General features: G+C 37.9%; 1 protein-coding gene across 2 annotated transcripts in view; it reads left to right on the forward strand.

Annotated features, from left to right (window-relative positions):
* Window positions 1–23,313, forward strand: part of TRAPPC12 (trafficking protein particle complex subunit 12) — a 196,469-nt gene that overhangs the window by 132,735 nt on the left and 40,421 nt on the right. For both annotated transcript variants that reach the window (XM_078149747.1, XM_020965826.2), the window contains exons 8-9: window positions 1,424–1,497; window positions 8,201–8,299. In XM_078149747.1, coding sequence (XP_078005873.1) covers window positions 1,424–1,497; window positions 8,201–8,299 — 173 coding nt within the window. The remainder of the gene's footprint in view (window positions 1–1,423; window positions 1,498–8,200; window positions 8,300–23,313) is intronic.

Consider the following 23,313-nt stretch of genomic DNA (forward strand, 5'->3'; position numbering starts at 1 on the left):
TTGGGTAGGGGAAGCAGAAAATTTAGGTTCAGTCATGGTCCCTGCCTTCAGTGAGGATATAACATATCCTCAGGTCACTTTAGGGGAGAAGATGGGGTAGGCTAGAACTTGTTATTTTATCCATGTAGAGACCTCCCAGTATGGAAACTGACCCACCAATGCAATTAGGTATTTGTCTATAGTTAGAGTCTTAGATAATTAGCTAAGGCAGTAAGAAATGAAATAAATTACCCATGGTCTCAGAACCAGCACTTCTTGAAAACAGTACTTGAACTCAGGCTTCCTTGGCTCTGAGGCCAGCTCTCTGCCCACTGCCCCTGCCTCTCAGTAGAATTAATAGGCAAATATCCTACTATACTTCTAAGCTGTAGCTGTATTTACCAGAAATGGGAAATAGCAACTAGACCTGTGATTTCATTGGTGTAGGGAAATCCTGGGAAAGGAGACTCACTCTCATCATGCCAGTCAGCACCTCCTCTACAACTTAAGGGCTTGACTTAAGCAGAGTTGCCTAGGGAATGGACCGGTCACATAACGTTGTCCAAGACAACACAGCCAGTGCATGTCAGAGATCAGACTGAGCCTGTCTTTCTGGCTTCAAGACCAGCTCTCCATCCACTGTCATGCTGCCCCCCAGTAATACCTTGTAGCTTTTTACTTTTGACTCTGGAGTGCTTTCATGTCATTTATTTTATTTAATCCTCCTGAACAGCCCTATGAGGTAAGTAGGATAAATGCTATCTCCATTTTGCAGATGAAAAAACTAAGGCCCCCAGAGATAAGGTGAGTTATCCAGGCCCCAGTGGCAGAACCCAAGGTTGCTGGCCCTGAGAGTAAGGCCCTTTTTGCAGTATAGGCTTTTCCACCATCAGGCTTGACCCAAGAACCTAGAGAAGGCAGACAGGCTGCCTTGGCAGCTGGTTCTCCCTCTGGGAGTCACAGACACAGAGAGTGGCTTCTGCTTGGAAATTGGTGTCGCCCAGCTATGTTGGTCATTTTGCTTTGGGAGCTAATTAACCCTTACCTGCTAAAGGGCATTGTGATAAGTAGGTGGTCCTAATAATTCACATTTGTTGAAGTTACCTTCTTTTTGTCCTATTTTTGGAAAAAATGTAGCACTTGATTGTAATATTTAGTCTTTTGTCTGCATTGAAAGCTGAGCAGTTGCCCTGCTGTTTTGCATTGTTGCATCCTTGATTCAGACATTCTGTTCCTAGAGCCAGTTGGGGGTTAGTCCCTACACCAGGGGCAGTATTTTCTGGCTCATGGTGGAGCCTGACAGCATGGTGAAAATTCTAGGCTAAAACCCAGTGGTGTTAACAAGGGGATCTTTTAAATCAGAATTCACAGAACCCAATAATTGATGGCTAGAAAGAACCTCTAATTTATTTGTGCACATTCACAAGCTGCTCTTATTTTCCAGCCTCTGTTCAGCTGTGGAGGTCACGTCTGGGCCGGGTGATGTACTCCATGGCAAACTGTCTGCTAATGATGAAGGTACGTGGGCGGCAGTAACTGCAGAGCTGCCGTATATTCTGGAATAGGATGTCATGAAGAAAAATGGAGAAGAATCACTGGTGCATTCTGGATCAGGGAAAGCTACCTGACTGAGCATGAAGGTTTAGCTTAGCAGAGAATTAATTAGACTAAGTAATGGCATATTTAATAGATAGCTAAGTGCAGTAACATACTTCAAGGCTGTATCTATGCTTATTTTGAAATCATTTCAAATAGAATATAGAATTTGCATTTTCAAATTGAATTTTTTCAAACACTGAGCTAAATACTGTAATTAGGACCAATTACTTGCTCCCTCTCTCATCTTTTCCAAATTCTGCCCTATGGAAGGTCTCTTGTGCGTACTGAGTATGCTAGTGGTTTGGGTTTTTGGTTTTGTTTTTTACTGTTGTTTTCATTTAATTTGATAACATTTAGAGACAGGCAGCACCACTATGCCCTCATATGAGTTTTAACCCACAGCTTTCAACCTCCTGGGGAAAAATCTAAAAAATAAAGGAGCCAGAGTGATGCCAGACAATTTCGTTTTACTGAGTTGCTCTCATTTCTGAGCATTTTCATCCCAGCTTTTACAACAGTATTTTTTTACTTCTGTGTGTACAAAAAACTGGAACTGCCCACACCTTCTGTTTCTCTCCCAACCACAGGAATCAGAATGTCCTCATGATCATCTGGTGGCACAACCCACAGGCTGCACAGACCAGAAGCTTAATGCTTCTGTATGAATCAATTAGCAGCAAACACCCAAGAGCAACACTATTAGCACTCTACCTGCTATTATGAGACAGAGATCATAACTTCTCCTACACTCCGAGTTTTCAAGCTGCCCAAGGTCGTATCTGAACCTGGTTTTCCATAAGGCAAAGCAGGCAGTTTGCCAAGTGAAGAAGCTTGCTCAGGGGCTCTATTTTTTAACCTTGAAATATCAGCTTCCTGCCCCTAGTGAGATGGTGATCTTGATTTGAGGAGGAGGTCTCAAAGGAATAAAGTTTATAAATAAATTGACACCATCAGATTAGCACATTCAGTGATACAAAGAAGACAGTGCAGTAAGATAGTATAGAACATATGATCTGGGCTTTGAAATGTGAAGACAAGGTGAGAAGCTTTCCTGTGATGATCTCTTCAGTTTTCTTTGCCAATCCTTTCAAAAATAGAGATACACTTTGGTAGGTATGGACATATAAATTTAGAAAACCACATTATTTTTCAACAATTCTGACTTTGTCACTTTGGGCAAATCTGTCCTCTTCCCTGGGCCTCAGTTTGCTCATTTGCAAAATAAGAAGATTGACATAAGTCATTTCTATGGCCCTTTTCCAGCTCTAAATCCTTCAATTTTAAGTATCTCCACAAGCCCTTCTAGCCTTCAAAATTATACAATCTATATATCTAGGACTTTCTCTTTTACATATAAGTATATCCTTTTTATAAGAAAATCAACAATTTTGTGTAGACTTAGTGTTTTTCAGCATCTCTGAAATATTTCTGGTACTGTTTGCTACTTCCATTTTGCCCTTGTCTTATTCCTATAATAGGTCTTCCTATTTTCGATATAGGTCAGTAGGAGTTCCACATGCTAACAACCCCAGGACCTTTCTTTTAACAAGTCCTATTTGTTTCATCTCTCTTCCAGGTACTATGTTAAGCAAAGCCACTTCCTTGTCCACATTTCTGCAAGTCTCAGTTTAGCCCTCTGGAGTCCTATAGCTTATTCACTCTACCCATCCAAAAGCAGGTCATAATCTCTAGCAGCCTCCAGAGCAACCAGTGCTGAAATCTCTCACCTGTCCACCTGTGGTAAAACTGATGGAGCACCCCCACCTCCCATAGTCATTTTGCACTTCACCTAGAATGTACCCAGCTTGCCAGAACATTCTTATGCAAAACACCTTTTAAACTAGCAGCTTTGATATTTCATTATGCTCTAGGTCTAAAACTCCTCCAAGAAGATTGGATTTACCTGTTAAGCTAGTGGGTTTTCATTTGAATTTTTAAGGTGCATTAATAGAAAATGGTCAAGTAAAGGTAAAATCTGTTCCTTTTTATATTCTGGTATTTAATAACAACAGTTAGCAAAATCAATTCTTTGCTCTTATATGTAACAACTCAGAACAGAATGGCATGCTGTGTTTTTAAGGGAAATTTTATATAGACTAACATCTCATTTTAATGTTCAAATTAATCTTTTCGTTTTCATGTGTGAAAGAATGTAAAAGAAATTCGAGTTTGGGCTATTTTGAGTTGATGCAGTCTGTTGCCATCTAGTGAATAGATGTGTTATTGCAATAGAATGTCATATACATACATACATACATACATACATACATACATACATACATACATACACACATACATATTATTAGCCTTTCAATTGGATTATTTGTATGAGCTAGTGATGTTAATCAACCATTTAATAAATTTTAATAAAATCCCTATTAAAGTGAAATAAGCAGTCATTTAATTTTTAGAATGAGAAATTTAACACAGACATTCTAATAGTTTGCTTTAGCTGTATGTTAGGCTATTAAAATATTGCTAAGACTATTCAAAAAGCATTAAAATTTTCACCAGTGTTCTTATTTTTTAAAAATTTTCTTCATATATTATGTCTTAAAAAATAGAAATTTTCTTCAGATATACTTAGGATATAGGCATATTAGACATAGGCCAGCTTACTTTGGTATACTGGGCAGCAGCCCAGGGATGTCCTTGTGATTTCACCTACCCTCCCTCTACACTTCCCTACATAGCTTGAAATTCTCCTGTATTTTAAATGGGAGTATGTGTGTGACCCCATAAATCACCACCCAATTGTTTAAATTATGCTACACCAGTCTTCTCGGGTTCTGAAGTGGTTGTAAATCTAGTTTCGTGGGCACCAAAAAAGTGCTGCTGCTAAAGGAAAAAGGGTGAAGATTGAACCAAAATAGATCTGTCTCTTTGAGCAAATCATTCATATCCTTCTTCAAATCCAAACCTATATGATCAGGAGAGTAAATTAAATTCATTGTGAGAAACTCATTTCAGTCCTTTCCCATGATTTGGTAATATTTCCTTGACCTCCAATAAATAAACAATAATTAGCTTAAGGAAACTTCAAAATATAACCCTTTTAATTTGATTTGATTTTCAGTACTTAACATATTGGAACATAGAGTGCCAGGCCTGGAGTCAGGAAGACTCATCTTCCTGAGTTCAAATCTAGCCTCAGACACTTACTAGCTCTGTGATCCTGGGCAAGTAACTTAACCCTGTTTGCCTCAGTTTGCTCATCTGTAAAATGAACTGGAGAAGGAAATGGCAAACCATTCCAATATCTCTGCCAAGAAAATCCCAAATGGGGTCAAGAGGAGTCAGACATGACTGAAAACAACTAAACAATAACAAAAGTGTTACGTTTTATTCTGCCATAGGGCATAGCTATAAATCTTTTACCCTTCTATGCAGAAGACATAGAGAACAGAGAATATAAGAGCTGCAGGTAGCAATTACTGTTTGGTTTCTCATTGAGTTGCCAAAAGTGTGTATTTAAACACACTGTGGTCACCATGACCATCTCTTGTCTTATCAAGGTTTCTCCTTCTGGCCTCAAGTCCCTTTTCTTGAGTCTGTGGATTGAATTACTGTACTGTATTGATAGTATTCCCAAAATTTACTGCTATGCTCTCATTGGTATAATTATGTGCCTGTTACACAGCATAGTATAATAGATCCATTGCATGTCTGTGAGAATTTCACTTTTTGAAAATGTCTTCTTTTTAGCTCTTAGGCATCTTTAATGTCTTTTCATGCACAGTAAGTACTTTCATACTCCAGAATAATTAATGATTTGTTGTGATAGTTTTACCTCTAGTACACAGTCAGTCTTCAGAACCTGTGGAAATGAGTGTTCTTGGTCTCTAGTTAGGCAATGGAAGCTTGAATTCACTATGGAATCTAGGCATGATAAAAGTGAAAAGTGTTAGACCTATTCCCACAACTTCCTTTTTTTTTTTTTAGGCAATTGGGGTTAAGTGACTTGCCCAGGGTCACACAGCTAGTAAGTGTCAAGTGTTTGGTCTGACTCCAGATTTGAACTCAGGTCCTCCTGACTTCAGGGCTGGTGATGTATCCACTGCACCACCTAGCTGCCCCCCACAACTTCCTTTCCAGACCCCTTTATTCCACCACCCAGACCTTTCTTGTAGACTTGTTTACTCAAGCTAAAATTGTTAGTGGAGCATAAGATTTGGAGCACATATTTAGGTTAAAGTGCCTTCAAAAAGTTAGCATGTTTTCCCAGTCATTCATTTATAAACCAAAGATAAGAGGTGTAAACATGCTACTTGATGAGTATTAATTTCTGGTAGTGTAGAACCTGGTTAAGGTACAGAATTTTCACATATACCCACGTGTGCCACCCAACTCCCAAAGATGGGGGAGTAATATAGACTACACAATTCATCCACTCGTGTTCTAGTACCCCTCTCTTTCCTGCCTCCCTCTCATTAACTGGCTGTAATAACAGAAATCTTCTTTCTATCCTGTCTACTTAACAGGGATGCTGTTGGGAAGAAAGCATTGTTATTGTATTGTAAGATGTTTGCTTATCACCACAAAAGCCCAGGAAAAGTACAGAGGTCATAGCATACTTAGCTGTGACCTTAGATTTGAAATTTTGAGCTGGAAAATATATATTCCCCCTCTCACACATAGACACCCTTTACCCTGAAGGGAATTGGTGGAATAGTCTCCACAAAGGCAGTAGAAGTATGAGTTATGATACTCCCAATATTGACTAAAAACAAGCCAGCTACTACCTCAGTTACTGTGAGGCAGTGACAGGTAGTGAGAGGCAACAGGAGCAGGAAGCCAAGGTGCTTTGTCTGGTTGTACAGCTTATCTGGCCTTGAATAAAATTAGTTTTAATGAGCTACACTTGAAGTTGGTAGACTGTGAGGAAAACCTGGAGCCTTTTATTTTTTTTTCCTGCCAAATTGGAATTTTACATGTTGCCTGTCTTTCTTTATAACATTCCAATTAGGGAACTAGTAACTCCAAGTCCTAGTTTGGATACAATTTATAAGGGAATAAATGTACCTGCTGGGATATTAAGATTAACCATTAAAGAGAGAGAAATGTAAGTTACTATATATTTACTTTGTAGTAAACTGAACAGTTAAAAATCTTCTTGCACGCTTTTCTAAAGAGTAAGTACTCTTGGTACCAGGTAAAGAACTAATTACACTCAGGTGTATAAACATGATGAAGTTATTTGTTTTTTGGGGGCTTTTTTTTGGTGGGGGGAGGTGATTTAAGATCTATTTTTAAATATCTTAGTATCCTGTCTCAATTCTTAGTGTAAGCCTTTCCAATATTCCATTGAGACACACTGAATATACATTAATCTTATTTATTTGAAAAGTAAATAAAAGACAAAATTTACCAATTCTCATAATAATTTTTTTGGCAAAGGAGAGTTAGATGTACGATCCAGTTGAGATCCTAATTGCTACTTGGAAGAAAAAAATGTTAGGATAAAGAACTGCCTGCCTAATTAAGCTAACAGGAGGCCACCAAAAGCTATCATCTCAGTGATGAGTAATGGTTCATCAACTTTTATTACAGATAAACACTGGCACCCCCTTTATAACACTGGTATCAGTGGACGAGGTTAACAGACAAAACTATTGGGTAGTGTTGTCTATTCTGTGAATCTGATGATTAAGGAATAATTTACTTGGAAATAGAATGACTGTGTGTGTACGTGTGTGTGTGTGTGTGTGTGTACACATACCCCCATCTACATATATACGTATAGGTATATATTTATATGAAATGTGGCATAGTAGACAAAACACTGGATTTGGATATAAGTTTGAATCCAAGATTTACTACTTACTGTGTATACAGTCTTGGGCAAATCATTTCCATTTTCTGAGCCTTAATTCTTCCTCTATAAGTTTTCTTCCCGTTCCTAAAGCCTACAGAGTGATTGGGACTAGATCTGTGATTTCATTGGCATGGGGAAACTCCCTGATGAGGAAATTCCATCTACCAATCCAAGTCAGCACCTTCTCTTCAACCTACAGTCTTAAAGAGTTTTGTAGGGTATTGAGAAGTTAAGTGACTTTTTCAAGATCACAGAGTCAGTATGTGTCAGAGGCAGTACTTGAACCCAGATCTTCCTGACTCTGAGGTCAGCTCTTTATCCACTACTCCGTGCTGCTTCTCAGAGTCTACATGTATGTGTGTGTGTGTATGTATAGATGTGCGCAAAGTCAATCCCCCTTAAGTGATACCTGGCATGTAGTAGGAAGGATTAAGAGAATAAACAATTTTTATAGTACTTTCTGTATGCCAGTCACTGTAGTAAGGGCTTTTATAAATACTATCTCATTTGATCCTCAAACCCAATGAGATAAGTGCTGTTATCCCCTTTTTATAGTTGAGGAAACTGAAGCAAACAGATGTTAAATGACTTGCCCAGGGTCACACAGGTAGTAAGTATCTGAGGTTGGAATTGAACTCAGGTCTTCCTGCCTCCAGGCCCAGCACTCTTTTCATTATATCACCAGTTGCCCCTACATAGTAGGACACTTAACATATGCTTATTGACTCGCTGACTAAAATGAATATGAGTAAAGGTGAATTTAAACTTCTGAATTTAAAATGTGGTTTTGTGTTCTTCTCCTTTAAGGATTATGTACTTGCTGTAGATGCATATCATTCAGTTATCAAATACTACCCAGAACAAGAGCCGCAGCTGTTGAGTGGAATTGGAAGAATTTTCCTTCAGGTATGTGTGTATGTATGTGTGTGTGTATGTATGTGTGTGTGTGTGTGTGTGTGTGTGTACATCATATATATGATATGTATGCATCTACCACATATATGTGTGTATGTGTGTGTTTAATGAAAGGTTAAAACTAAATACTATAAATCTTCTCTTTGGGTAGCTTATTGTTTAATTTTTATTTTTTGTTAAGTATAAAAAAAGAGGCATGAAAACATTTTAATCTAAATTTGTTGTGGCCATAAAAGGTTTAGTCCTTGAAAATTAGTCCAGTTTCATTGTATTTAATATTAATCCCTTCTGGCTTTGACATTATGATAATAACAGTTGTTAAATCTGATTTTTAATGCATATATGCTGAAACTGGTTATTTTAGAAAATATCACTATGCAGTTAAGAAATTAGTGATTGAACCATAAAGAGTTCAATTTCAGCATAGCTGACTACTTACTAACTTGCTAATATTTTGATTAAAAGACAATGCAGAGTATATTTTAGCAAAGTGTATAAATAATGCAGGCCGAGGGAAAAAAAAAGCTTCATTACTCATTGGATAGACAGATAACTAGCTTTCAGAACCACAGGTTCATGCCGTGTCCTTGACACTGGAGCTGTGGGACCACAGGTATACCTCTTAATCTCTCAGTGTTCCTGAGCCACTCTCTACAACCACAAGATGCAGGTGAGTTGTAGACCTGTATCAGCTAAGAGGGTTCCTCACATGCATGAAATCATACATTCAAAACAAAAAGAAATATGGAAAAACCACACTGCCTAAAAATCTAAAAAGTAGAGATAAATGTTTTCTTTGTATTATCAATATATTAGAAGCCCTCAGGAGGTACTGAACCACGGTTTGCAGTTTCTTATCCATAGTGTGGGGACGTTTCCTTTAAAGTACTAGGTTAGGGGCTCCTCTTCAGTACCAAATACCCCTATCCCAGGCTCCCTCTTCTTCACTCTTATCCCATGTAGTCCTTGTGACAAAAGGTCTCTTAAAAAGATAGCCTTTTAGAATAGAACGTATTAAATATTGGAGAGGCTTCTTTCTCCTAACACAAGGCAAATTTGAAAGGACCCCATGGTGCTGAATATAACCTCATTTACCACTTTTCCCTAGACTCACCCACCAAGAAGAGAACAGAAGAGAAGGAAACACAATCAGATCATTTGAAGCTAGATACTGGAAATTTTTCTAGGTCCTTTATAGAAACTGGTTTTGTAGTATGTCAGTGGTTTGCCTTTCCCATTTCTGTCATAACTACTTGTAAACAGATTCCCAGAAGTATGTATTTCCCTGTAAAGTTTAAGTTCTGTAAAGGCAGGGGCTGTTTCTTTGTTTTTGGCTTTATAGAACTGGGCACATAAGTAGATATTTAATGAGTGTTTGTTGAATTACATAGAAATGAATTTCCTCATTCATAAGGATTTCCCTGAAGATGAAGAGAGTGTTCTGTACCTATTTAAGCTCTGTTGCAGGCCCTAAGATCCAAAGTTTCAATAAAGATATGGTCCCAACCCACAAGGAGCTTATCATCTCTTAGGGGATATGACAGAAAAATCACTACAATAGTTGTCTGGCACAGCGTGTATGAATGGTCCGGATCTGTCAAGGAACTTCTTTATAGATTCCAGCAATCTTTCCACTCTCCAGTGTCCCCCATACCCACCATCAAGGGCCATTTTCTCTGCCAGCAGCTTCTTTACTTTGCTGTGTGAGGTGAGAGGGAAAAGGTTATTTGTAGAACTGGTAAATCAGGGAAGGGTTCATTGAGGTCACAATTTAATTACTTTTAAAGGATGTATGACAGTTCTGCAGGGAAGGAAGAAGAGAGTGAGCAAAGGCAGAAAAGGATTGTGAAATGTATGAACAGAGGCAGAAGAGCTCATGGCAACATCCAGAAATGGGGTGGGCAAGTTTGGCTTTCTTCATGTTTGGCTTCTCCAGCTGAGGCTGGACAGGTAGAGCGATCCCAGGTTATAGAGGGCCTTGAGTGGTAGTCAAAGAAATTTGATCTTTGCTGGATTGGCAGCAGGGAGCCACTGAAGATTTTGGCACAGAGGAGTGCCTTGAACTTATCTTACTTGGAAAGAAATAGTACTCTGGCAAAAGTATGAAGGATACATTTCTGGAAAGATCTAGTAGAGGTAGGGATAATTTAAGAAATATGTGCTTGACAATCATATTGTCATAAGAATTAAAAGCCATATTATTAACATAAGCAGAAGTGGCTTTTTATTTGAAAACAAACAAACATGTAATTGGCAAAAATAAAATTTATAACAAGCTAAAGTTGCTTAAAACTATTTAGGAGCCCTGCCTTTAATTCTTTCTGATTCCTCAGTGCTTCAGGTAGGGAGATTTGTTACAGGAATCCTGGAGAAAGAAAAATAGTATCTAACTACCATCTCTTCAGTTTAGGGAATGAACCAGACTACAAAGATAGCCCTGTGTGATCCAACTCACTCTCAGTATTTACAGGTGTGACATTACTTGTTATATTGTCAATTAGAGTTTTACTCTCAGAACTGGCTTTTACCAAAACATAGGAGGAGAATAGACAAAAGGAAGTTCCTTTGCTACAGCTCTGAATTCTCAGCACTAAATAAACATTCACAAAACCAGTCCTTCACAGATGTTTCTTGTCACCCAAAACCAGCTTCTAGCTTTCTTCTACTCTGATCCTTAGTTGCTATGTCATCTCATCGAAGTGGATAGTACTCCCCCAGTGGTTAATTTCCCAGGCCATCACCTATTTCTTCTCCACAATATAACCCTTGTCCACACCCACCCATTGTTATTGCCACCTTGATATTATGTGGATAACCACAGAGCAAACACATTGACCATCAGCTCTCTTAATGGTCTCTCTGCACGATTGATCACCCAGCTCTTTTTGGTTCTCCATTTAATGACATAATGCCAGATCACCTATGCAGTTTTTCTTTGGTAATACTTGACTAGAGTAGAGGTGTTTTTTTGGTCACACCTGTAAAAATAGATAAACCTAACAGTTTTTAAAAATTATTTTTACTAAATAAAATTATACACATTGAACTCACTTTAAATGTAGATAGTGATAATTTTCCTGCTCTATTTTTGAAGCATCCCACAATAACCAGCCAATATGTTTAGACTCTTCTTGCCTTGGTATTGATTTTCCAGTTCATAGCTCTACTACAGATGATATAGCTTAAGTATTATACTGATCACCTATTTTACAACAAAATAGAGTTCATATGCTTTATTAACTATAGGAATAAACTTTTGTTGCTGAGATATAGAATTAGCTTACTACATACATAACAAAAACTATTCTGATTACTTATAAATCATACTAGAAGTTTAAGTAGTGCACATAGCATCAACAAAGTACAAAACCCTTGAGAAAACTGCATTAGAAACAGTAGTGATGTTTATCAAATGATGCCCGCTATCTTATATACTGGCATCTTTTGCAAAGGATGAAGTAAAGAAATTCTACTACTAATACTAACTGTAAACTCTTGTTTGGCATTTAAACCCTTCCTAACTTGGTTCCAACGTTCTCATGTACTTTATGATCCAATGACTCTGGCCTCCTCCTTGCTGTTCCTCTCACAAGACACTCCATTTCTAGACTACAGATATTTTCTTTGGCTCCCTCCCATGCCTGTAATGCTTCTCCTCATCTCTGCCTCCTGACTTCCATGTCTTCCTTCAAATCTCAACTAAAAGATCACCTTTATAAGAAACCTTTCCAAATCAACTGTAATAGTAGTGGCTTCCCTCTGTTAATTATCTCCAATTTATCCTATATATAGTTTGTTTGTATATAATTTTTGTATATATCTCTCCCATTAGACTGTGAACTTCTCAAGGGAAAAGGACTGTCTTTTGCCTTCTTTGTATCCCTGGTGCTTAGCATAGTGCCTGGCATATCGTAGGTGCTTAAGTAAGTGTTTATTGATTGACTGACATGTAGAGTTTTAGCAATAGATAAGCTAATATCTATAGATGGTGCAAAAAAAATGTGAATCTTAGCCCCCTTCTTCACTTTTTTCTGTCACTGCCACTGCAGAAGTAGAAGGGGACTGTAAAGGATCATTTTGTATTTTTCATGTGGTGGCATAGACAGTGAATTAATCACCTAGTGTCCAGCCCAGCAAAGCAGACTTAAGTCTGTTCTCAAATTGTGCTTGAATCCTTTTCTAACATGTTGGAATTTCCCAGAACTTGTGCTGCCCTTGCCTATCTTTCATGAGCTCAGGACCACCTTCATGCCACAATGAGACACCAGAGTAGGATGTAGTACAGACTTCATAGTCATTGTGTTATTAAACCTTTATAATATCTCTGAGCTTATGAACCACGCTGTAAACTTCAAAGATTAAGATGATTCACTTAGTGTATATACTACCATTCCAGAATTCTGATTAGCATACAGAGAATTCAGCCACAGACCCTAAACCTCATAGTTGGAAGGGCCTTCTCAGGAGTTATTTGTCCAATTTTTTGGGACAAGAAACTAATCTGGATTCAGACAGAACCTACCAAACCTATTTGAATACAACAGAATCACAGTTGAAAAGGAGGCCCTCTGGGGCAGCTAGGTGGCGCAGTGAGTAGAGCATTGGCCCTGAAGTCAGGAGGGCCTGAGTTCAAATCCAGCCTGAGACCAAACATTTGACACTTAGCAGCTGTGTGACCCTGGGCAAGTCACTTATCCCCAATTGCCTTAAAAAAGAAAAGAAAAGGAGGCCCTCAGAGGTTATGTGATATGAGAATTAGGAGTAGGGTTAGACATAGGATTTCATCAGTAAAGGGAACTCCTTAATGAGGAAACCCTTTCTATATGTGTAGATTGATGCCATCTCTCCAGCTTAGTCTTAGAAAGTTGTCTTCTCTCTCCTTGTTCAGGAAATGCCCACTTTTTTCCCCTTCACAGAATTTCTGTCTTCTAAGACTTATCTCAATGACCATTCTCTTCATGAAGCCTTTCCTAATCCAACCAACTGCTAGTGCCTGTCGTCCCAAACGCCATTTATTTAACTATTCTATATTTCTTTCATCTAGACATATTCTGTATATACTTATATATGTATATGTTGTCTCCCTCATTAAAGTGTGAATTCTTTGCAAGTTTCATCCTTCATACTTCTCTACCCAGAACCTGCTATAAAATAGGTGCTTAATAAATGCTTATCCATTGATTGATAGAGCACTAAGAGATTAAGTAACTTGGCCTGGTTCATACAGCTAGTATGTGTCAGATGGAGCCTTGATCCCAGATCTTCCTAGCTCCAAGGCCAGTCCTCTGTTGACTGTACCAAGATGCTTCTCCAGCTGTCCTACCCATGACATTTATCTGGACCACCAAGGTTTGAGTACCAGGGCTAAAATAGTTATTGAACTTAATTTACATATATACCATGATTTATGCCAGTGAACATCCTGGCCGTGAAATGCAGCATTTAGGCAGCCTAACCTATGATAATATCAGGAGGAGCTATCAAAGGGATTCTTGCCAAAGAAAGATCCCTGCTTCATGATTCTTCAAACTTCCTTTAGAGTCAAAAATCTTAAGATTTTGAATTAAAACTAAAGCTCAAGGTATAGACATCCCAGTATTACGTACTTAAACTCAAATTGGAGGATAAATGACTGATATCATATTTTCTGCTGTGAGCCAAGTATTTATAAGAACAAAGACAAAATTGCTTGACATCACAGTTTTGCTGAGGGCTTATCCTAAATGCTTGCAATGTCATTTAGGTGAAACTGTGGCTTTGATATTAATATCTAGAGCTCAGGACCACCCTTGTTCCTTCTCCTTCCACCCTCCACATGTCTCCATCCCTCAACAAAGGGACTAGTTAGGTAGGCATGTAGGCACTTATGAACAGCGTGTGTTCCTCTCTGACATTTCAGCTTCTGAGAACTAAAACAGTCTTTAGAGTGAATCAGAAACCTAGGTTCGTATCCTGGCCCTGACACTTAAAAGTATTATTGATAAGTCATTTAACCTCAGACTCTTTGTCTATAAAATGGGGATAATATTTGTATAATTACCTCACAGAGTTGTTTTGAAAATCACTTAATATCTTTAAGACACTCTGTAAACCTTTAAGTGCCATTGAAATATTAGCTGTTATTATTCCATTGACTTTGCTCATCAGGTATTTGAAAAAGATATAAACAATCTTCGTGGTACAGTGGCTGGGCCTAGAGTCAAGAAGTCCTGAGTTCACATCCAGACTCAGACAGTTACTAGCTGTGTGACCCTGAGCAAATCGCTTAAACTCTGTCTGCCTTTGTTTCTTCATCTGTAAAATGATAATAACAGCACCTATCTCCAAGAGTTGTTATAGGAATAAAATGAAATATTTGTAACGTGTTTTGCAAATCTTAAAGCATAATAGAAATGCTAGTTATTATTAGCTGTCTTAACAAGAAAAAAGGAAGTCATTGTTCTTTTTCCTGAGTGTAGAAAAGAACACAGTCCAGAAAGAGAAAAGACCTGCAGGAGAAGTGTGGAGGGATTTAAGAAAAGGATCACCAGCATTTTCTTGCTGCTGCTTATTTAACTATATGACCTTAGGGTTAAGTCCCTTCACCTCTTGGTACCTTAGTTTCCTCACCCATAAAATGAGGGAGCTGGACAAGATAGAGAGTTTCCAAGGTCCCATCTGGGTCTAATATAATATCATACCTGTCACGTTTAAGTGCATTTCCTATTTTGAAGGCAGTGTGGAATAGCAAGCGAGAAGAGGAATAGATTCAAGGGTATGCAGAAGCTAGCCCTACTTAGAAACTGGTAAATTTTCTGTTAGCATTCACACCTTGGAATTCAGCAAACTATGAAGACTTGGCTTATTGTTTTGTTTATTGTCTAGACTTAAGAAACATAAATATCTACTTTTTTTCTGGAGAGACAATTTGTTAAACACAAACATTTACCAGCAGACCACTAGATAGGGGAGGTTTCCCCTCCCTAACCCAGTTGGTGAGTCAGCAAATCAGACTTACATTTAATAACAATAATAATAATAATAAAAGTAACGATAAACTGATTGAAAAAGTACTGTGGATTATTAGTGGCTTGATATAAGCTGCACAGTGTATTCCCCAAACAGAAATTTCAGAACAACCTTTCTATCTGTAGGGAATCCCTCTTCCATTTGAACTACATAGGATATTCATTGTGAAACTGAAAAATATCTTTACGTGATCATGTTTTCCTGGTGTGCACCTTATTTGATATTAATTATAAGGGGCTCATTTTTGTTGTTACTGTTCTGGAGCTTTGATTGCTTTGGTATCTAGAACTTGCTGTGAAGAAACTCCCTCTGCCAATACAAATCAGCATCTTTTCTACAACTTACATAGTTGTAGAGGCTTATTAACCGAAGTTATCTCTGTGAATTCATTTATCAAGTACTTTTACATGATTTGAACATAGCTGTGAGATACCTTTTTGGGAAGAGAGTTTATACATCTTTGTCTATCAAGTAAAAAACTCTGTGTGTGTGTGTGTGTGTGTGTGTGTGTGTGTGTGTGTAATCAGCAAGCAAAAGACACAGTGAGGTCATGTATTCTCTACACTTCCCGGACAGTTTTGGAACTGAAGATGGTGATCTGCTATGGAAAATAGTCTGCAGAAGCCTGCCTCATACCTTGTTACAGTTCTGTCAAGGGTAATCTTAATTTCACATACCTTTTCTGTCATAAATGCATCATAAAGATGAGAAAGTAGATGATGTAGATTCATAGCTGCTGCTGCCTTATTGAACTCCTTTTTCTAGTGTTAATACAGTTTGTGATCTTTTCCATACTTTAGGAATCTTCCTTTGTTTGCTATATCCTGATTGCCTTTAAGATTGCATCCCCTTCTGCATGGATTTCGCGTGTGTGTGTGTGTGTGTGTCTGTTTCTTCTGCTCAAGCTGTGCTTCTTTATTTCTTCTTAAGTGCTGTTTCTACTTCCTGTATAGCTCATTGAACACTGCAGTGTTACACTCCAAGTATGGTAGTTCGTCTGTCAACAATGATGAAAATAGAGTATAATAGTAATGCCAGGTTATCCGTTTTGCTTTTGTTTCTATTTGTTGTCCTCCTGGTTTCATCTATGAATGTGCTTGGAAGAATCTGACTTAGTTGACTTTAACTGCCATGTATTTCTAGGCTTATTTTCTCCTTTTTGTTTGAAGCAATATTTTTAGTAGTCTTCCATCTCCTCCTTCTTTGTGATGTTTTACAAACAAAGTTATAATCCCAATTTCTTCATTAATATTTCAGCAATAAAAAGTATACTCATTTTTAAGTGAAAGCATGAATTTAATACATTTCTTTAAGTTTTAATTAACATTTTAAAAATATTATATTCATGTAAATGTACAAGAATAATAATGATTTATAATATAGTATATTTCAGTGTTGCCAGAGAAATTCTTCTCCTGTGCTTGGTATTGGCATAAAGGGAACCATTCTGTGCCAAGAAATCACAAGCTCTTAGCAGATCCTACCAGCCTAGAAAGGTTTCAAGTATTTAAGCCAGTGGTGATGATCTGTGTCTGTTACCTGAATTTACGGAAACTCATTCTCATAAGTGTGGTCACCAGATGATACTTTTTTGGACACAGTAGCTCATCCATGCTTGCAGAGGGGAAGGGGTGAGAGAGAGAATTGATGAGGGTGTTGGATTTGGATGGGTAGTAAGGAATCTCTTGTCAGTGGAGATGCTATACACCCACCATGTGAGTATGCAGTGTTCCATTTCTTTTTTTTTTAATAATTTTATGTTTTCTAAGTCCCAGTGATGTACTGTGTAGCAAATTAAACTCTTGATTTAGTAAGGTTCTGATTGTAATTTCTGACTAATAGACCAGGGTGCTGTCAAGTTGAAAGGAGGGGAAAATATGCTTAGTGTAATACAGGACACAGAGTAGGGATTTACAGTGTTTCTACATTGTTTTAGTTATCTTACAAGAACATAGAGCTTCACAGAGCACATATGTCTTGATGAAGAATTTTCAGAAACAGAATTTGAATGGCCAGGGTGATATAGTATACTTAAGCCACAATGCTGGTATCAGGAGACCTAGCTTCTGGTTCTGTTCTGGTTCTGCTAGCCAGCCTCCCTGTTCTCGTGGACAAATCAGCCTCTTGGGGCTTTAGTTACCTCATCTCTAAAATGAAGTTTGCTTAGATTTTTCCCTAAGATCCCTTCCTGTTCTAAATAATACCTTGAATTCTGTGATCATAATAGAAAGATAGTAAGGATTTTTCAGACCTGCTTGTAAAAGGAGAAGACAGAAAAGACTTCAGAGTCTCTGGACCACTGGGTTCCAGAAGTAAGCTGGTGTCTCCTTTGCCAAATGTTCCTTCAGAAAAGGTAAATTCCTCAAGGGCAGGGATCCTTGTGGCATTTTTGGTATCTATGTGGATGCTCAGTAAAAGTTAGTAAGTAATGATGCCATACCTAGCCCTACTTCTCTGATCTAGGCCTGTGCTCTTGTTTTCTCCTTCCAGTATGAAGTACAAGCATACGTCAAAGATATTGTGGGTTTGGTTCCAGACTACTGCAATAAAGTGATTATCTTAATAAAGTAATTATCGAAGTAAAGCAAGTCACATGAATTTTTTGGTTTCCCAGTGCATATAAAAGTCCTGTTTACATTATTCTGTAGTCCAGGGGTGGGGAACCTGTGACCTTGAGGGTGTATGTGGCCTCTAGGTCCTCAAGTCCAGCCCTTTGACTGAATCTAAACTTCACAGAACAAATCCCCTTAATAAAAGGATTTGTTCTGTAAAATTTGGACTCAGTCAAAAGGCCACACCCAAGGACCTAGAAGGCCACATGTGGCCTTGAGACTGCAGATTCTCCATCCCTGCTGTAGTCTGTTAAGTGTGCAATAAATAATATTATATCTAAAAAAAGCAATGTACATACCTTAATTTAAAAATACTTTATTGCTAAAAAAAAAAACACTACCTTCTTAGCTTTAAGCAAGTTATAACCTTGTTACTGGTGGAGGGCCTTGCCTCCATATTGATGGCTGCTGACTGATCGGGGTGATGGTTGCTGAAGGTTGGGGTAGCTGTAGCAATTTCTTAAAACATGACAACAAAGAAATTTGTCCCACTGATAACTCTTCCCTTTACTGGAACACTTAATCTTTTGTAGGATTATTAATTGACCTAATTTCAATACTTTTGTGTCTCAGGGAATAGGGAGGCTCAAGAAGAGGGAGAGAGATGGGAGAATGGCTGGTCAGTTGAGCAGTCAGCGTGCACACAAAATTTGTTTATTGAGTTCACCTGGATGCAGTTCTTGGCATCCCAAAACAATTAAAATAAAACATCAAAGATGACTAATCACAGATCAGTATAACAGATATAATAATAATGAAAAAGTTTGAAATAATGCAGGAATTACCAAAATGTGACACAGAGACATGATGTGAGCACATGCTGTTGGAAAAATGGCAAAGATAGACTTGCTCAACACAGGGTTGCCACAGACCTTCAGTTTGTTTAAAAAAAAAACCCACAATATCTGCAAAGCACAGTTAAGTGAAGCACAGTAAAATAAGGCATGTCTGTAGGATGGTCCAGCTGTAAATCTTTCAGCTAACCAGTCCCAGCCATCTAACTTTCCCCTCTGTTCAGGCTGTTCATTGTCAAGTTAAAGATAAACAAAGCAGGGCCCAACCATTTTAAAAATTTTAGTTGATCCTATGTTGGTCAAAAAAAAAATACATTTAATGTCATTCTCTTTTATGGTCCCTTTTTCCATGCATGTGAGAGTAAGAAAAGAAGCGGGGAAAAGAAACAAAAGACCTTTTTTGAATAATGCTTTAGTTGGGGCATTGTAATTCCGCAGAGAAAGCTGAGAAGCAAACACTAATCAAAAAAGGAAATGAATTTTCCATTTAATTCCAAAGGAATGAAAATAGAACAAATGATTTTACTAAAGAAAAATGTGCAGAGGTCTGTGAAATCTTAAATACTCTATAATAGCTCTATGATAATGCTAGGGATATATCTAGGCAAATGAAGATGAAGTCAATGTGTTGACTTTAAGCTTCTGGATAATAACATACGGTTAGACTCAGAGTACAGCTACTTTTCCTACTCTGTTTCAAAACCTACAGTGAATTCCACTCTTAAAATATTACTGAAATATTAGGTGACATAAAAATGGTCTTAATTTACTAAAAATTACTAGAAATTCAAAAAGGGGGTATCAGTGATGGGGTGCCATGTGCTGCCTATTTTATATTTGGGCTTCTGATCACTAGCTTTGCATTTTAATTTTTCAAAAAATTTATTCCTTTGTAGGGGAAGAAAAAATAGTCTGGGTTTATTATGAGTAGTGCTTATAATATTCCTAGTTTCCTCATTAGGTCTACCTTTATTAATATGTGCTGTTTACATTTTAAAAAGCTTTTCTTGAAAGATAATGGATTAAAGATTGATGGCATTTTTTTTAAGTATTGATGCCGGATGTAAAGGTATAGGTCAGTCGTTCTGACTTCTCCTCACAGGTCTGATTATCTTATAGCCACATATGAGTGTACTGATGAAACCATCCTCATTTACTTGAAAATTAAATGACTACTCCTCATTGTATTCAGTTTGCTGCCTATCTCTTCATCATGCACAGCTTCCTTTAAAGCTATTCTGAAGTTCTTTATAGAAGAGCTATAAGTAGGTAGGGAGAAAAATCATACTGGGATAGGAAATCTGTTTGTTTTTTTTTAAATGAAACCTACTTCTGTAATCTCGTTTTGAGACACTGGTATGTGTATCCTTGGGGAATTTTCCATCTAATCTGCTGAATTAAAGAACTTTAGAAGTAATATGATGTTTAAACATATAAGAAACGTTCTCCTTTAGTTCTTTAAAAGATTTCTTTTAGGCTGTAATGTTTCAAACTTAGGAAACAGGAAGAGAAATTACAGAAAACAAGGACATACCCAGGGCTTAAAGGTTGTTCAGTTATATCAATTATCCATTTGTGTCCTAGGAAGGGAAGGCTAATAGCCAACTGAAAACAGATGCCTCTCACGCAAAAATAATAGTAATAGCAACAACAATGACAGGTAGAAAACAGATGCCACAGTTTTGAAGGGAAATTAGTCTTCCAACACAGTAGGGTCTTTGGTCTGCTAGAGGAAAGCAAGGGAGAGTAAGGAACAGATTAAGAATTATCCCCTTTGGGGATAAAATAAAAGAAAATTAGACTCAACAAACAGGAATTAAAAGAGAGAATTGTTTTGTAGCAAAGATGATAGTCCAATAAAGTTCCATTTGGGTGACCCACTACTCATTAGTAGTACTGAGTTCTCAAGGGTACTGCCTGCAGAACACAAGCTCTAGGGAGGTCCTACCAAATAAATAGAAAAGCTTTCCAGGATGGGCCCAGTGATGGAGTATGTCAGACATCCAAGGACCAATCTGGTTGCATTTGAAGAGACCTCACCTTTTTATAAAGAGATGATTTTTTCAGCCACAGGAACTTTTAGCATTCTTCTAAATTGCAGAAGGATTACTGTTTGTGTCAGAGGAGGCAGTATCCAACACCAATTAAGTCACAAAGCTTTGAAGTCCTGAAATTAGTATAACAATGGTGAGGGGAGAGGGGGACACTGTATCCCAGCTTCTTCCTGGCTATCTGAAGGGTTAATTCAAGGAAACTTTCATAGACTCTCAAAATCTGAGACCATTTAGAGGCCAGACCCCTAAGCATTTCATCCTCTCTACCTCTTCCCCCAAACTGGTCCAATTTCAGTGACCTACCCCAGGTTGTTACCCACAGGATCTGGCCAGTTAAAAGAGGTTAGAGGGATTTTTATTCCAATGTACTCTCCACTTCAGGTTACTCTCCTGACCATTTCCTAGTTTCCCTGTCACAAGAAACAGAATTCTAATTGTATTTATTGAATTCAAAGTTATCTACTATCTGCTACTTTCCTAGGATCATTCATCCTTTCTCTTTTAAAGTTAGGGACTCCATTTATTCCCCTTTTTAATCCTCAGGCAATTTGCTTGCTGTTCAGGAGGCCTAAAAAAAAAATAGGATGCATTTCATGGGGCCGTATTAATTTGAAAGCTTGAACTTTTCAAAAGTAACCTTTAACTCAGTATTTTGTCAGCACTGTCATCAACAAACATATATTGAGAACCTCCTATGTATAAGATACTCTTCTAAGCTCTAGAAATATATGAAAATATCTGCCTGTTCTCAAAATGCTTATAATCTGGGATGTATACTGTATAAACAGTCAATATAAAAAGACAACTTAAAGTTTTCTAGCATATACTAAGTGCCAAGTATGTAATGTTCATATGAGGATTGTAAGAGTTCAGGAAAGGAGGTAATTACTGATGATTGAGGAGAATTAAGTGTAAAGGAATAAGGAATGAAAATGGTAGTTAAGGGGAAATGCACAGAGCATGTTTGGGCAATATGGAGGAATGGGTTTTATAAAAGTAATAGGAAATCAGGTTCTGGAGGACCTCAAATGCCAGGATTTTAGATTCAGCCTGGCATTCAAGGTTCCAGTTGATCTCTAATTCCCTAAATTACTTCATAATCTGTTAAGCATTATTTGGAATACAAAGAAGTCTATAGCCATACTCTTTGCCCACATTGACATCTATAATAAAAGCCCATTTCTTTCCATGATAAATACGCTATGAGTGGTATTAGCAAAGTATTCTAGCAATTCAGAAGAGAGGGAGATCGCTTCAGGTGAAGCATTTGAGTAGGTCTTTTTCAAAGATGGAGTTTTGGAGCTGGGCTTTGAGGGATACTTTGTATCTCTATAGATAGGTATAGCAGAAAATTTTTACCCCACAGGGTAGTCACAAGTCTCAAGTGAGGTAATGAATAAAACATTTTGCAAACATTAAAGAGCTACATAAATTTCCTCTTATCTTTATTCAAGGTGTGTTCAGTTTTATATACAATTCAGTTTGGATAGATTACATAGTTTTATATGTGGTCAGAAAAGAGACTGGAAAAGTAGGTTTGGAACCAAACTAGAGCAGGCCTTGAATGCGGTAGTGAGGAATTTGGACTTTGTTGTAGTGGGCAGTGAAGGAGCCAGTGAACAATTTTGGGCGAGAGAATGATGAGATCAGAGCTGTACTTTAGAAACAATAGCTGTCATTATTACCTAAACTGACTGTGAAGACTGGAGCCAGAAAATCATTTAGGAGAGAAGCTATTGAAAGTAGCCTAGGTGTAATATAACGAGTATGAGATATGTCTCTAGCAAGGGAAATGGAAAGGGAGAGATGAAGAAATAATTCAAGCTAAGTATTGATTAGGTATAGGAGGCCTAGGCAGTGAGCTCCTGTGCATGTAGTAGGCACTAAATGTTTATTAAATTGAATTAAAAATCATCAAAGATGACTCCAAAATTTCCAGCTTAGATAGTAAAAAGGAGGGAGAGAAGGAATAGAAAGAGAGAGATCACTTTTTAAGCACTTTGTACTAGGCACAGCATGTCCTGGGGTGGGAGGGGGGTGTCCTTTTACCACCACCATCCCCACAGCAGTCCTGGATAGGTTATCAGACGTGCTGGAGGAGGATACAGGAGGAAAAGGGTACCTCTTGGTTGAAGCGGGGTGGGAAGGGGAGAAGGGAATCCCTAGTGTTGGTGAGTCTGCCCATTTCCTAGCCATCCTAGATGGGTGCCTTATAATAGAAATAAATGTGTCAGAAAGAGGAACTGTTTGGAGGGTGGCTTACATAGAATTTTAGGTGCTAATAAGATATCTAGGAAGAAATATCTAACAAGGAATTAGAGGTGCAGATATGGAAGTCATGAAGAACATAAAGGACTATTACAGTAGCCTACTAAGTGGTCTTCTCCATGCCTCCAAGTCTCTCTTCTCTTCAATACATCATCCTTGTAGCTACAAAATTGAAATTTCTAAAAGCATAGATCTGACCATGTCACTTCCTTAATCGGGAAACCCCAGTGGCTCCCAGTTGTATCAAGGGTAAAATACAAACTCCTCTG

The sequence above is a fragment of the Phascolarctos cinereus genome, unplaced genomic scaffold (genome assembly GCF_003287225.1).
Source record: "Phascolarctos cinereus isolate Bilbo 61053 unplaced genomic scaffold, phaCin_HiC Scaffold_2;HRSCAF=192, whole genome shotgun sequence".
Classification (NCBI taxonomy): domain Eukaryota; kingdom Metazoa; phylum Chordata; class Mammalia; order Diprotodontia; family Phascolarctidae; genus Phascolarctos; species Phascolarctos cinereus.